This window comes from Strongylocentrotus purpuratus, unplaced genomic scaffold (assembly GCF_000002235.5).
Source record: "Strongylocentrotus purpuratus isolate Spur 01 unplaced genomic scaffold, Spur_5.0 spur5_contig_842, whole genome shotgun sequence".
Lineage (NCBI taxonomy): Eukaryota > Metazoa > Echinodermata > Echinoidea > Camarodonta > Strongylocentrotidae > Strongylocentrotus > Strongylocentrotus purpuratus.
In genome coordinates, this window is record NW_022145549.1 from 357,444 (window position 1) to 371,798 (window position 14,355).

The following is a 14,355-nucleotide window of genomic DNA, read 5'->3' on the forward strand; positions in this document are numbered from 1 at the left end:
AATCTTTGTTTCTTTCTGACGATCACTGTTGCATTGTTTAGGGCTTTCAGCTTTTTTTCTGATAAGCCACCCCTACAAATTGTTATTTGTTTATTGTTTTGGATTGATTTACTATGAAAACGGCAAACGTTAGTTTCCTACATACCTTTTTTCTTTGTTTGTTTAACATCAAAGATAATCTAATTCCTGATATTTGATTCATCACGGTACTACAAATTTAAAAAAGGAATATCACGAAACTGTTATAACTTCGAATATGCAGATTCACTGAATGGGGTGGCGGGAATCCAGATAATTTCGATGGGTACGAACACTGTGTAGAAACTGGAAACAACGGCTGGATTGACATACCTTGTAGCGGATATTCACGAAGGTTTGTCTGCGAGAAATCAGAGGGTATGTCATATTATTTAAATATCAAATAAACAATGTGATAGACGTGATAACATGTGACCTAACTTCTAACCTATAATTACTAAGGATTCTGCTGAAACCAGGGGCGTACGCAGGATTTTTTCAAGGGGGGGGGGGGGGGGTTTGCTCCCGAAAATTTGAAAATCGCGCCGGCCGAAAAGTCGCTCAGGGGGGGGGGGGGGGGGGGGGGGGGGGGGAATAAGCGGACACTTTTTTTTTTTTTGGTCTCGAAATTTCAAAATTTGACATTTTTCTTCGTTGGGGGGGGGGGGGGGGGGGGTAAGGTCACCTTTTTTAGGTTAACCGTGGGTATAATTTTTTTTTTAATAATTAAAAAAAAAAAAAAAAAAAAAAAAAAAAAACCCAAAGGGGGGGGGGGGGGCGTGTTTTTAGGGGGGAATAAGCGGACACTTTTTTTTTTTTTGGTCTCGAAATTTCAAAATTTGACATTTTTCTTCGTTGGGGGGGGGGGGGGTCACCTTTTTTAGGTTAACCGTGGGTATAATTTTTTTTTTTTTTTTTTTTTTTTAATAATTAAAAAAAAAAAAAAAAAAAAAAAAACAAAGGGGGGGGGGGAGTTTGAACCCCCAACCCCCCCCCCCCCCTGCGTACGCCCCTGGCTGAAACTATGAATAGATATAAATTAATGACATTGTTATCCATTTTCACGTAAACAGCAATCGAATAACACGCTATCACATTTAACAAAGCCACTATTAGTCTGAACAAAATCAGCTGAGTTCGATGGCCAAGCCATATTTAAATTTGTTCTTTCTAGATGTAAATTGGAGACATAGAATGTTGTAAAATCACTAAATATTTGCATTAGAATTACCAGACTTTGGGTAACGATTTGGAGTTTATCGTATACATTAATCAGTGTTGTCCCGTGAACTTTCTCATTCCCATGCATGATACCCGTGACACAGGAAACATATTTCTGTTTAATGACGGAAGGGCGAAATAGGCGGATATTCTCAATACACTCAGTAACGGTTCTAGAGGAGAGGGGATGGAGTTAGATTACATATTACAAATGAGAAATAAGCGAGCCACATGTAGAAAATATAACATCGGTGAGAATAAGAAACTTAAGGTACTGCTTTCTTTAGACTTAAGGACCTTCTTATTCTCAATCAATATAGAAATACACTAATAAGACAGACGATTGGGTAATGCATTATTACCAATAATCTTTTTCTGATAATAATAATAATAATAATAATACTCAGTTCTTTTATAGCGTATAACACATAATCTCTCTACCCAGCCCCACCACTCCATCTACTCGTCATGACGTCAACACCTTTCGGGAGTTCGGGAGCTACTCCTCGTTTCTCCTGCATACTCGGCCCTCCTGACAACACAGAAGACTCTGTAACCTATACAGAGAGAGTAGTTGTTCGGAGCCTCACAACAGATGGGTACACACTGGACGTCCCGGGCACAAAGATAACTCAGCCTGGTGGATTTATACAGGATCTACCTGGTGATGTGACATCCGTTGGTCTTTATAAGTGTTCGAGTACATCTACAACTACTGGTATTTCAACATCGGCAGATGTAACAATTCTCTCAAAAGACAGTAGGTATAATTAAATTTGCAATCGAGCAAAGAGTGCTTGCGAATAGGACTGACACAATAATAAATAACTTTAAAAAAAACATTGCAAGGACATTCTGTGTCTTTAAATGTATTTAACAGAAATATGGCGCAATATAAATAGTCTGAAGCACTATCATCATAACCGGCGTCGACGTCATCTTCTTCATCATCCTTACCACTGCATAATACTCACACGTTAATATTTCAAACTTGTCTTATTTTTTTTTTGGTGGAAATTGAATAATTTGGGCTTTATTTCGATTTTTTTGCATATTGTGAGGCAAGACATAGAAATGCATATCAAGATTTTGAAATGCAAACATTCTTTTAAAGAATACTTATATCTTTTTACGAGCTTCCAGTTTGATCATTAAGACAATTAATGAAAAATACTTTGATGTATTTCATTATCGATCGTTTCTCGTTCATACTTAGTATTCATAGTAAGAAGCCCTTTTACCTTCTTTCTTCTTGTTTTCCAAGGACATTTTCAACCAACTGACGGCCGTCTCACGAAAACGATTTATCCAGGTGACGACATCACACTTTCAGTTTCTACCATGGATACGTACACAGCTGGAGAAGATGAAATCCGATGGAGGACCTTCTCAAACCTCGCTGAAGGATCTTTGTCTCCAGAGGGAGACGGGACTCTGACCTATACCATTCGATCGGCGACGAAGAGAAATGCTGATATCTACGGAATGGTTCAAAACGGCATGGTTGAAAATCTAATGTACAGCTTGATTCGCGTCATTGTCAGTGGTAAAAGAATAGATTTCGTTTTATCCATTCCGTTGTTCTAATAATCTGAAAAATCTATAAAGGAACTATCTGTTTTATGTATACGAAATCTCTCTGTAATTTTGTTCCTTTCTTCAAAAATACGCTTTTATTATAATTGGAAAGTTATGATACTATCTGAAGGAATTACAATCATAACATAAGTTTCAAACTGTGTATTATTCGATAAAGCTTTCTTGAACCTTACCATTTGTTTGTACTAATGGGCTCAATACACTATGAAGATTACCATACGTAATGATAAAAGCACTGTAACTGTATTTTGTTACTAGCCCTATAGCCAACCATTATAATAATGTGTGACAAGTTATATAAAATTCAAGATTCAACCAAATATTATGCCACATTGATTCCATTTTATTCCTATAGATTGTCCGAGTGGCCGATGGAACATCCCACCCTGTGATCGTCTGTGTGATAATTGCTACAATGGAGGGATTTGTCATCCTCAATCAGGAACCTGTATCTGTCCTCCAGGATTCATGGGCAAAAACTGTCTGACTGGTGAGACTTCAAAATATTTCTCAATGGCGAAGTAAACACCTCAGTAAAGACTAAATCACAGTATGAGTTCCACTTTACTCCTGGCCCAATGACAAGGAAACAATTAAAAAGCCGCAAAAGTGTTCACTACTTATCTGCGATACACAATGCTATACTCACGAACATAACCACGCACCCAAAGAAACGCACGCAAACAAACAAACACGCTGCACCCACACCCTCGTGGATTCCATTGCAACTGAAGTATGCAATTTCAGATAACGCTGACTGTTCAGTCATTGAGGCTTTTTGCAAAGGTATATGAGACCACATATTTTTCTTGATGTAACTTGAGTTATTGAGATAAAAACAGACAAATTATGTACATGTAATATATAATTCAATTATTATCAGTCTATATTAAATTTCATGCAGTCGAAACAATGAATTTAAAAAAACGGTAAGCCTTATAAATCATTAATTATTCTCAGTGTGATGAGGTTTACCTTTCTTTTCTCTTTTTGGAAGGGAGGTATAGGGTACCTTCATAGGTACAAACAATAAAATATAATGTAGTATTCACTAGCTGTGTTGCCTACTACTTGCAACAAAATACAATGGCTTTTTATTTAGATTTTTTTCACATTTAAGAGGATGCTTTGATAACCGTTTTGGATTGAATTGCAAACTTGAACTTTTATATTTGTAAGAATCAAATAATTAAATGGATAATAGAGACAAATAATTATGTTCAAGTGCAAGTGCTGCATATTATAGCAAGAGAATAAATTGAGAGCATGATTCTATTAATTATGTATTTCTTCAATTTTTCTGGAACAGCATGCGATGAAAATCGTTTTGGATGGGAGTGTGAACTTGAATGTGGTGCTGGGAATGCTCTAGAAGCCTGCAGTGGAAGCCAGGTGTGTCTACCCGATCCATATGGATGCAACTGCCTGGCTGGTTTTACAGGAATAAACTGCGACGAACGTAAGATACATTAATGTAGCATAAGAAGACTACATGTCTTTCAAAAGACCAACGTAAAGCAATCTAAAGCGCCATGGCCATCACCCGTTTGCGTGTGAGAACATTGCAATGACACATTACGTACATTCAAACATGATTTATTTAGTTTTTATGAGTCACCCAATCGAAAAGAATTTAATGATACAATATATATTTTTTGTTACCGCTTTTAAAATCAAGGAGTATAACATTTTTATTATTCATATTTAAATCCGCTGGATTAATTGAACTACATTTGAGCCTGTTTCCGGGAAAGCTCGATGCGCTGCCTCCAGGATGTTTTTGTCTGCATTAGGAAGTCCCCTATGTATTTCGTTATTTACTTTTTAAATCAGATCTAATGTCGTGAGTTAAATTTCAGGATGTTCTACCAGAAGGCTCGGTGTTGACTGGCTTCAAGATTGTCAATGCGCATGCGGAATGTCCCCTTTATATTTCCTTACTTTTCTATTCTTTACTGTCGTGAATCTAATTACAGAATGCTTTCCGGGTAAGTTTGGTGTTGACTGCTTTCAAGATTGCCACTGTGTAGGAGGCATGCCATGTGACGCCTTCACGGGAAGATGTGAGGGAGACTGTGAGGATGGTTGGTCAGGAGAAGGGTGTCAAGGTATGCCTAATTTCTTTTGTAGACTTGCGGGTATATTATAATATAAACATATATCTTCTGTATCAGTTGGTCATGCATGTTAGGTAGCTGAAATGTACATGATTGTATTTAATGGGTTGCATTGGTAACTATGTGTTAGATTTTCCTGTTAGAGTCGGTCGCATTCAGTTTTGGCAGGATGTTGTGATGTCCATGTTGGTCGAGAATATCTCCAATCATGATGTCCATTGGTGGGTATACAATCTAATACATATATCACCGGACAATACTGTCAGATCATTGGTCTCTTTATCCCTAGTCAGTCGTAATGTGGAACAGTGTCTGAACTAAGACTATGTAGATTGCATGATCTACTACATTTCATAGGCTCTGTACTGTACCTACCTTTGGGACAGCCATAAACTCTTATAGCTAGACTAGGTATTGAAAAAAAAAAAAATATGTATATCAAAATAGAATGTGTATGCAGACAAAGATTTCGCTGCCCTCCCATTTGAGTATTCTCCTTTGGTAAGAACAGTAATGATGAAACATGTTGTTTAATACTTAACATTTCGCCATATTCCGTCCTAATGATAGGTCAAACGCGAAAGTTATTGTGGTTTGTTCAGTATTTTGGACGTCTCTAAAAGGATGCCTGCCAGGAATGCTTTCAATGGAGTGAAAAGGGTGCCTACATAGTGTGTGGGCAAACCTGGAAATGACATCAGGCAATCGGGAAGGGTTTTACCAGAGAAATCTCACATCTATGCATTCAAAATAATTGTGTCGTCTATATTCATTATTATTGTTATTGATTATGTTATTTATATCGTTGGTATTGTTTATATCATTATAATGATATCTATATCTTTGAATACACATACCATTTTCGCAGTTCCCCCTGTCTGTCCAGTCGGTTATTTTGGAATAAGTTGCACAGAGTTATGTAACTGTCCTGAGTACTCGAAATGTGAGAAGGACTCTGGTTTCTGTACATCATCGGGAGGACAATGTGAGATTGGCTATGTTGCTGAGTCTCCACAGAGACCAGATGGATGTGTCAGATGTAAGAAATTTTACTTTAGCTATGGATAACCATAAAACAGCGATTAATATTAACAATAACCCAGGATATAACGGAAGTATGTGCATTTTACATTCGTGTATAAACCGCTTCTATTATTTTTGTGCTTTATGAATTTACACTAACCTTGCGAAAACTGCCTTATAAATAGTTATGTCACAAGAACCTGGCCTATATCCAATATAATCACTTTACTGCAACAGCAACTTATTGACCAATTATTAAAACGTTGATGTTAAGACTGTTTCGCATAAATTTGCCATGCATTACCAGCTTATGTTTGATAATCAAACTTAAATAACAACAACCACAACCAGTCTTGGTAGTGTTCAGTCACCACCTTGCTGAGGACACTGAGAACGTACTGCATTCTTGGTTCATGATTATAATGAATAGGGGAAACCCCAGTCACCCCAGCACATCCCAATCAATTGTACAGGAAAGTGGGGCCCGGAGGCTCCAGTGGATTTAGCTTGCTACTCCCCTCGTGCAATATTTAATTATGTAATTAATAATGTTAATATTCCAAACGCACTTTAAGGAAATCGTAATAAACTAAATGTTGTGAATGCAAAATTTTGAAACTGCTCAGTAGTTCTTTCCTCACATCCGATATGTTAACTTAATTTAGTTTCCGGATGTTTCGAGTCTTGTTCTAAGACATGTCACTGTGCTGGTGGTGTCGAGGACTGTAACCAGGTGACCGGGACGTGCTCTCAAGGTACATGCGATCCACGATGGATGGGAGACAAATGTCAAACGGGTTAGTACTATTTACTTATCTATCTATCAAGGTTTGAACATATTTGCGTCTTACACCCAGTAAATAAGATTGATTGATCGATCTGTAATTGAAAATCAAGTCAGAACAAATCTTGGAACCAGCGGGATTTGAACCTGCCATCTACTGCTTGCCGGGCAGCGACTCTACCACCAGGCCATCACTGGTCAATAGCACAGTCACGATCAACTAGAAACAAATACCCAAGCCTCTCCTGATTCATTCCGACTTATTAATATTCACTAGTCCGCCATAGGACAATAACTTTTTTGTATAAATGTAATGCTTCCTGGGAGAAATTTCAATAGTTTGAACATATTAGTGGCTTACACCCAGTAAATAAGATTGAGTCGCTGCCCGGCAGGTTCAAATCCCGCTGGTTCCAAGATTTTTTCTGACTTGTTTTTCAATTACAAATCGGTCAATCGATCTTATTTACTGGGTGTAAGCCACAAATATGTTCAAACTATTGAAATTTCTCCCAGGAAGCATTACATTTATAAAAGAAACTATCAAGGTTTGTTATCCCAACTCGGAGGTTGATTGTAGCTTTTTCCCACACATCTCTATTCTCCGCTATTCTAGTACACCCTTGCAGTGTCATTCGACTCCGTGTCTTAATGTTCCTATCCTTGTTGGTTCTTGGTTTTCGTCTTGGTCTGCTACCTTCTACCTTTTCTTTCAAGATATCCTTCATCTCGAAGTGAATCTGATTTTGGCCAAAGTATTTCGCCTTTCTATCGGTAACCATTCTTATCAGGATATTTTACAATAGTTTTCAACTAAGCCGGTTAATGTCATTTGTATTCTTGTTGAATTGTTAACAGAAACAATATGCGTGGGCTTTATCAAACTTGAATGAACTTAGAGATAACATGAATAAAATAAAATGAGGGTTGCTTGTGTTTATTAAATAGTTCGGGGTATTACAGGGCTAACTCATTCAATTGTGAACGAATATTTTGACTTCAGATCAACAATACATGCTGTCATTTTTACCAGCAGTAACACTCAAGGCTCAATAAAATGCGAGAAATTGGACGCATACATTCCTCGACAAGTTATTTATAATTATTGATACAACATGAAGTTCAGTAAGCAGTGCAAATTATACTCATATTTTGATCCTGAATGGTTCTTTAAATCAAAATATTGTAATTTAAAGGCCAATATATTTGGTTCAATATGTAATGGATTGCGATATATAGTGACTCGTACAAAAATGGAGCTTAAAATATTATTACTTTCTTTTTCAGTGATTTTCTTTTTCATTCATTAATTTGTTGATTATCTATTGTACATATTTTGTATTTGAAGATCGCTTTAGCATTTCACGAGCAAAAACCAACCCAGGTGTTGCGATGTTTTTCTGCATATTTTCTACCGACACAAGTGGCAACATCCCTTCCATTAAGGCTACTGTGGGGGATTTCTCAATGGAAAACTGGGAAAACGCACAGGCCGCAAATACTGCTACCGATCAATCTTCAGTTCAATCATACTTTTCGTTTTCCGTTAATGTCAACGGAAATCAACCCATCTACTGTTTTATTGGCACATCAACAAGTGACATTGGATTTGCTTTTATCAGATTGCCACTGCCTGAAACATTCGGTAGGTGCTTTAAAAAAAAAGTTGAGTTATGGGAAGAGGTGAAAAATAATTTGTGAGCGTTATCATTGTATGATGCAAGTGTGGAAGAACATCAGATAAAAGATGTTTCCTGAAAAGCATGGCTGTTCAAATGCCTTAATATTCTAAATATGGCATGTAACATCATAACAAACGGGGCGGATTTTGATGCCACATGTTCGTGAAGTCCCATATACATCTTTCTGTGTACAGTGCTTGTAACTTTACCAAGACTGGGCCAAATTTATTATCATTTTGATGATTCCAGAAGCTTGCAGCACACACCAATATGTACATATGATTACATATATCAGTAAACTGGAAAAAAAGGATTCAAACAATCCAACCCAAAAGAGAGAGAGCGTGTGTGTGTGTGTGTGTGTGTGTGTGCGTGTGTATGTGTGCGTGTGTGTGTGTGAATGTGTGTGTGTATGTGTGTGAGGTAAAGAAAACACCAATGTTTGGTGAGAAAGGTGAAATTCAATTAAACCAATGTTATCTTGATTACCTTGTGACTTTAAATGAATTTACATTCACATATAAATTTGAAATGAAATATGGACAATTGATCAGGTTTATCAAAAGGGGATCATATTGGCTTCTGTCCGAAGAGATACACATTTAAAAAAAACACCGACAAAGCGATATACATCTTTCTAGAACCATCTACATTTTAGTGTGCGTGATAATAACATAAGGACAAGTCATGAAGAATGTTTCTACACTGTAAAAAAATAATAGTCGAAATAACTCAATAAAATTGAGAAAAAGAATTGCCTTATTTTTATTAAGTAAATATTACCTACGGCATCTTAAGTAGAATTTACTTATTTTGCTGAATAAATTTTTACTCAGTTAAATCGAGTTACATTAACGTAAATAATTTAAGTATTGTAATCATTTTAGATAATTCAAAAAAAGCTATGATAGGATTACATATTGCACGATTTGGTACCCATCTAATCTAACAAGTAACATCCATTAATCATTCACTACTTCTATTTAAGATTTAACCGTATATATATATCTACCACCATCACAAACTATTACATACGCTTCAATTCGACACATATTGAAAGGCTCCAAATTTTATATATACTTGATCGTAGCATCTTAAAAGGAAAATTGGTTGACAATTTCCTGAAATATCAAATTTTGATTTGTTTTGAACTGGGTAACAATCAAACATTGTCTTGTCTTTGCTTAGCCATGTTAAATGAATTAGTAAATTTTTAAAGTCCTTAAATTTTCATTCAACCACAAAAAAGAATTGTTTTATTTAAAAAAGAGTTTAATTTGGTCTTAATGGATATTCATAAATTATGTAAATATTTATATTACGCACTGCATCGGTCCTTACTTTAAAAAGATAAGAATAATCAACATAAATTGTTTGAGTAATACGTATAATTTCTGATTTTGAGTTAAAATTACTAAATTAATACAAGCTGAAATTACTTAAAGTTATTATGTATTTGATTTTACTTAAATATTCTACGTATGTTCTACTAAATTGAAAGTTTGAGTTAGCAAGACTTAAGTTTAGTGCGTAAGTGGCAAAACTAATATTTTCAAGTAAATTCTACATGGAAAAAATACGTAAAAATTACCAATGAACAAATTCTTTTTTACAGTGTAGTGTTGTTCAAAAAGTCTATATCCATACAAGTAAGAATAAAACCTTTTTTAATTGAAAATGAAAATACATATGAATTCGAAGAAGTTGTACCTAATTTGCGATCAGGGTACCATATGTTAAGTTTAGGAGTCATGTTTCATCAGAAATTTGGGCTTTACAACCACTAAAATACCATTCCATTGACACTGTTAATTTTTACTGCATCCTTGACGTTTGTCGTATTATTTCCAGTTCTCCCGGTCTTCAACAAGGCGCCTGAGGTAGCAGAACTAGGTTTCAACTATGTCATCATTGCTTGGGATTCTTGGAACGGTAATGTTGATGTTGGTGAAGGTCCTATCATTGGGTACAAGGTCTACGTTACTACTTCAGATGGGAACGAAAGAAACACCTTCATAGCATCCTCAGGGGCTCTGATGGAGATGGAATCCTCGGGGATTGTATCTTCAAGGAAGAGAAGACAAGAAGATGAAGGGCTACTGATGTACAACGTAACTGGTCTGGGTGATGGTCAAGCATATGAGATTCAAATTTCAGCAGTTCGTGAGGGACTTAACGGTGAAGGAGAGAAAGGACCTGCTCTGAGTGTTACAACTCTGAAGATAGGTGAGTCCTTGGTGATCCGATAGTTGCTCCGGCGACAATTGATCGGAATTTATTTCGTCGAAAGTATAGAGTTCAGATTTAGGTAGCAATTGGGCATAAGGTTAGATTTAAGGATATGATTAGGATGAGGGATAGTAAATGTCTCAAGGTGTGATTCGATATTTGGTCTACGCTTTGTCTTGTCAAACATGTGATGCTAGGGTTTCGGCCGGATTCAGAATTTAGGTTAGGTCTTGAGTTATGAGTAGGGTTAAGTATAGTGTTGGGTCTCGGGTTGAAATTGGGGATTCAGTTAGTATAGCACTTATTACGAAGAGTAATTGTCGCAGAAGCTTCGCACAGGACGCGGTAACCGCGTTGTATAATGCATGTGCCCATCAATGCGGGCAACCTAAAATCTTGATCTTGATTCATGTCGGTTGTGTATTTTTTTCTTCTCTTTTTTCATACATTTTATTTACCAAACTTGAAAATGACATTTTCTATTTTGCTGAGTGTATTTCACCATAATCATGATTATTGTTATAATTATAGCCTGTATCGTTGTTAAAACTTCTTTGATCATGTATATTAATGTTAATATCATTATCATCATGATCCGTGTAAACTTATTAATGAGATATTCGAGCATGGCCATGATAAAATGGAGACAAGAACTCATCAAACAAATACCATCACTCAATAATTATTCTAATGATCTGCCATATAAAGTTTATATTTTACACCTTCTTTAATCCATAGCACCCCCTCCTGTCTCTTCTGCAATTGGCGCCAGCGTTGGTGGGGCAGTAGGAGGAATAATCTTCGTTCTACTGCTTATTGTCATCGTCATCATTGTAGTAAGGAGGAGAAGGTAAACCAATTATCTAAAAGAAAATGTGTACGTCTATAAACCCTTACTCAATTCGCTTCTAACCTCCCCACAAGATCGCGAAGACTTTCTAGAAATCATATCGTTTCGATGTTCGCACATTTCGCAAAGGTGATAGATTCCCTTTGTTGATTTCTCGGCTTGCAGTTGCTATTAATTTCTTGCTTATTCAGCTCAGGTAATTTAGGTTTTATGCAATTTATTCTTGACCTGTATTTCACGAAATGAACAATTGCAGAAATGTGCTACCATCAAAGAGCTGTATCCTAGTATGCATGTTACAACTAATGAGTTTTTGAGGGTTGTATCATTTTACTAATTATGACAAGATATGTCAATCAAATATTCATCTGGTATAAGGTTGTTTGACATATGAATCCACATTTTAACCAGACTCAAACTTCAATTATCAATAATATTAGGGGTATAAAATACATCTACGGTGTCTCTGAGCGCTTTGCTTTATTTCTAGCAATTGTTAAATCAAAACATTTATAATAACAATATTATCAATAATATTAGGGGTATAAACTACATCTACGATATCTCTGAGCGCTTTACAGATGTAATATTAGCCCGGAATTATGATTCAGGCTTGCCCACACAAAATGTATCAACTTTCTCCACTCCATGGGGAGCATTTCAGACAGGAGCTATTATATAGAAACGTTCACAATGCTGAGCACCGAAACTACAATGACTTTTGCATCCTACCTGGTACCCATTTAACACCTAGGAGTAGGGTGGTGGTTGTGGATTAATATGTATTTATTCAGTGATTTTGTTTTTCTGTAACAGACGCAAAGTACCGACCAGGACTAGAGAGAACAAACCAGATCCTTACATGGATCTAACACCCAGACCCGAGGCAGACACGACATACCAGGAGATGGATATCACCTCCACGGCTTCATCGAAAAGACCAGAAGAAAGACGTCTACCATCATCGAACCTGATTTATGAGAACCAGAATGTTGCGCAATTTGCAAACGAAATAAAAGGTGATGTCGATTATGAGACTGTAGATTAAGACAATTGGAAGCTTCAGAGAAACACAATATGCTTTTCAGCAATTTTTCGTCTCTTGATTTCCATCTACAGAGAACAACACCAATGAATTAATTCAGTTATTATCAGGCTTTTGAAAGCGAGTATTGCTTTTATAACAAGTCTTAATCAAATGATACTAATCATTGGCAAGGGTAACAGTAAAAAAAAAAGCAATACTTTTACACAAAACATTTTGAAAAGTTATGAAGAATATAGCCTATTGTATTTAATGATACAGGTATATTCTTAGTACTGTACTGTGCCTGTACTGCTTTGATAGGAATTTTGGATAAAATCTTGTTTACCATGCCGCAGGTCCTTTAACTAGCTATAAAACAGACGCCATTGTTAGAAATATTGTATATACCGTACGTCCCAGAAAAAACGAAACCGAGAATTATCGATGTTTTAACCTAACTTAATCGCAATTATAATTAATAAATGGCACATATTCGTAAAGCTTAGATCCTCTTCTTTCATTTGATGCAACTCATATGATACATATGTCACGCATGAGAGATTGAAAACAATTTTAAGAGAGGAAATCAAAAAATCATTTGGCGGGCGGTATCTGAATTTCAAAGAGAATATCACATTTCTAGGAAGTTCAATTTCTGACCTTTCATAAATTATGACACCTCAATCAGGAAAAATGAGCCAGGAAGAACAAAGTTCCGTTTGTTTAAAATAATGCTTGCATTTCCATAATTTGATTAGACGAGTTCGTTTTCACTGGCTGCCTGCCGTAGCAACAAACAGAGTTGACAAAAGACCTAACTCCGTCTCGTTGACGATCATCCATGCATCAAGTCTTTCGTCTTCTAAGCTTTACAAATATGTCACATTTATTCATTATAATTGTATATTGCTATAAGTTTTCCTACACGTAGTAGCGTTGTGTATGTGAGGGATAGAGGGTATTAGGTTATCGTCATTGTTCTAGAACATGTATGTTAAAGACCGTCAATGCTACTGAGCTAGAAGAGATTAGACCACACAGCGAGGTCACTGACAGGTGGCTATCTCATTAACTCAGCTCTCAACTAACATACGAAAAAGAGGATCCTGGGGGACCAACAGGCACCGATTGGGGAAGTTTCCTATATAAAGGGAGCAAGTAGCTACAAGTAGGACGGTGGGGCTTTAAAAGAAGCACTCCTGAAAATATTAATTAGTTTAGAGGGGCATTATTGGCGACAGACTGGAGTGATATTCTTTCAAATCAGCGAGTTGAGGGTGTCTTCGATATGTTCATGAATAGGTTTTATTGGTGTACAATGCTAATGTTCCAGTAATAAAGAGTAAAAACAACCGTAGAAGAAACCCACGTATTCTGTCGGTCACCAATGCTATGCTAAAATCAATAAATGAGACAAATGAGCTGTTATACAAGCATAAGAATGTAGGGACGGAAGTTCTAAAAAGGAAAAATTCTGTTTACAGCAATACTCTGACTTCTGTGCTGCGTGAAGCCAAACAAAAATTCTATTTTATACAGTTTCAAGCAGCTTGTAATTATATCAAGGGCACGTGGAAGGTGATAAGAAATGTATTTCGAGCACCATATAAAGTAACAAGTATAAGACAATTGAATAAAGATGACCAGCTGGTTGGAGATAAAGATATTGTAGTGGAAAAGTTTAATGAATATTTTTTTAATACTGGCCCGAATCTGAAGAAAAAAAATATTTCAAACGGTCAAACTGATTTCAAGATTATTTATGAGAACCTAACATGCCAAATTTATTTGTGGTGCCCACGCGC

The 14,355-nt window shown here is 36.3% G+C and overlaps 1 protein-coding gene across 1 annotated transcript; it reads left to right on the forward strand.

The window, feature by feature from the left end:
* The first annotated feature begins 1,882 nt into the window (after positions 1-1,882).
* Positions 1,883-13,644, forward strand: LOC100889805. Its single transcript, XM_030989419.1, has 11 exons — positions 1,883-1,999; positions 2,504-2,785; positions 3,194-3,328; positions 4,148-4,297; positions 4,815-4,946; positions 5,824-5,994; positions 6,644-6,775; positions 8,111-8,407; positions 10,296-10,670; positions 11,412-11,523; positions 12,340-13,644. The coding sequence occupies exons 2-11, from the start codon at positions 2,581-2,583 to the stop codon at positions 12,569-12,571; spliced, it is 1,941 nt and encodes a 646-aa protein (XP_030845279.1). The 5' UTR covers positions 1,883-1,999; positions 2,504-2,580; the 3' UTR covers positions 12,572-13,644.
* The last annotated feature ends 711 nt before the right edge of the window (positions 13,645-14,355 follow it).

What these genes read in the sequence shown, in the direction of transcription:
- LOC100889805 (XM_030989419.1), top strand. Translation starts at nt 2,581, where the DNA reads ATGGATACGTACACAGCTGGAGAAGATGAAATCCGATGGAGGACCTTC. An exon ending in GATTCGCGTCATTGTCAGTG is followed by an intron (nt 2,786 to 3,193) that starts GTAAAAGAATAG and finishes TTATTCCTATAG; the next exon opens with ATTGTCCGAGTGGCCGATGG. An exon ending in GCCACTGCCTGAAACATTCG is followed by an intron (nt 8,408 to 10,295) that starts GTAGGTGCTTTA and finishes TATTATTTCCAG; the next exon opens with TTCTCCCGGTCTTCAACAAG.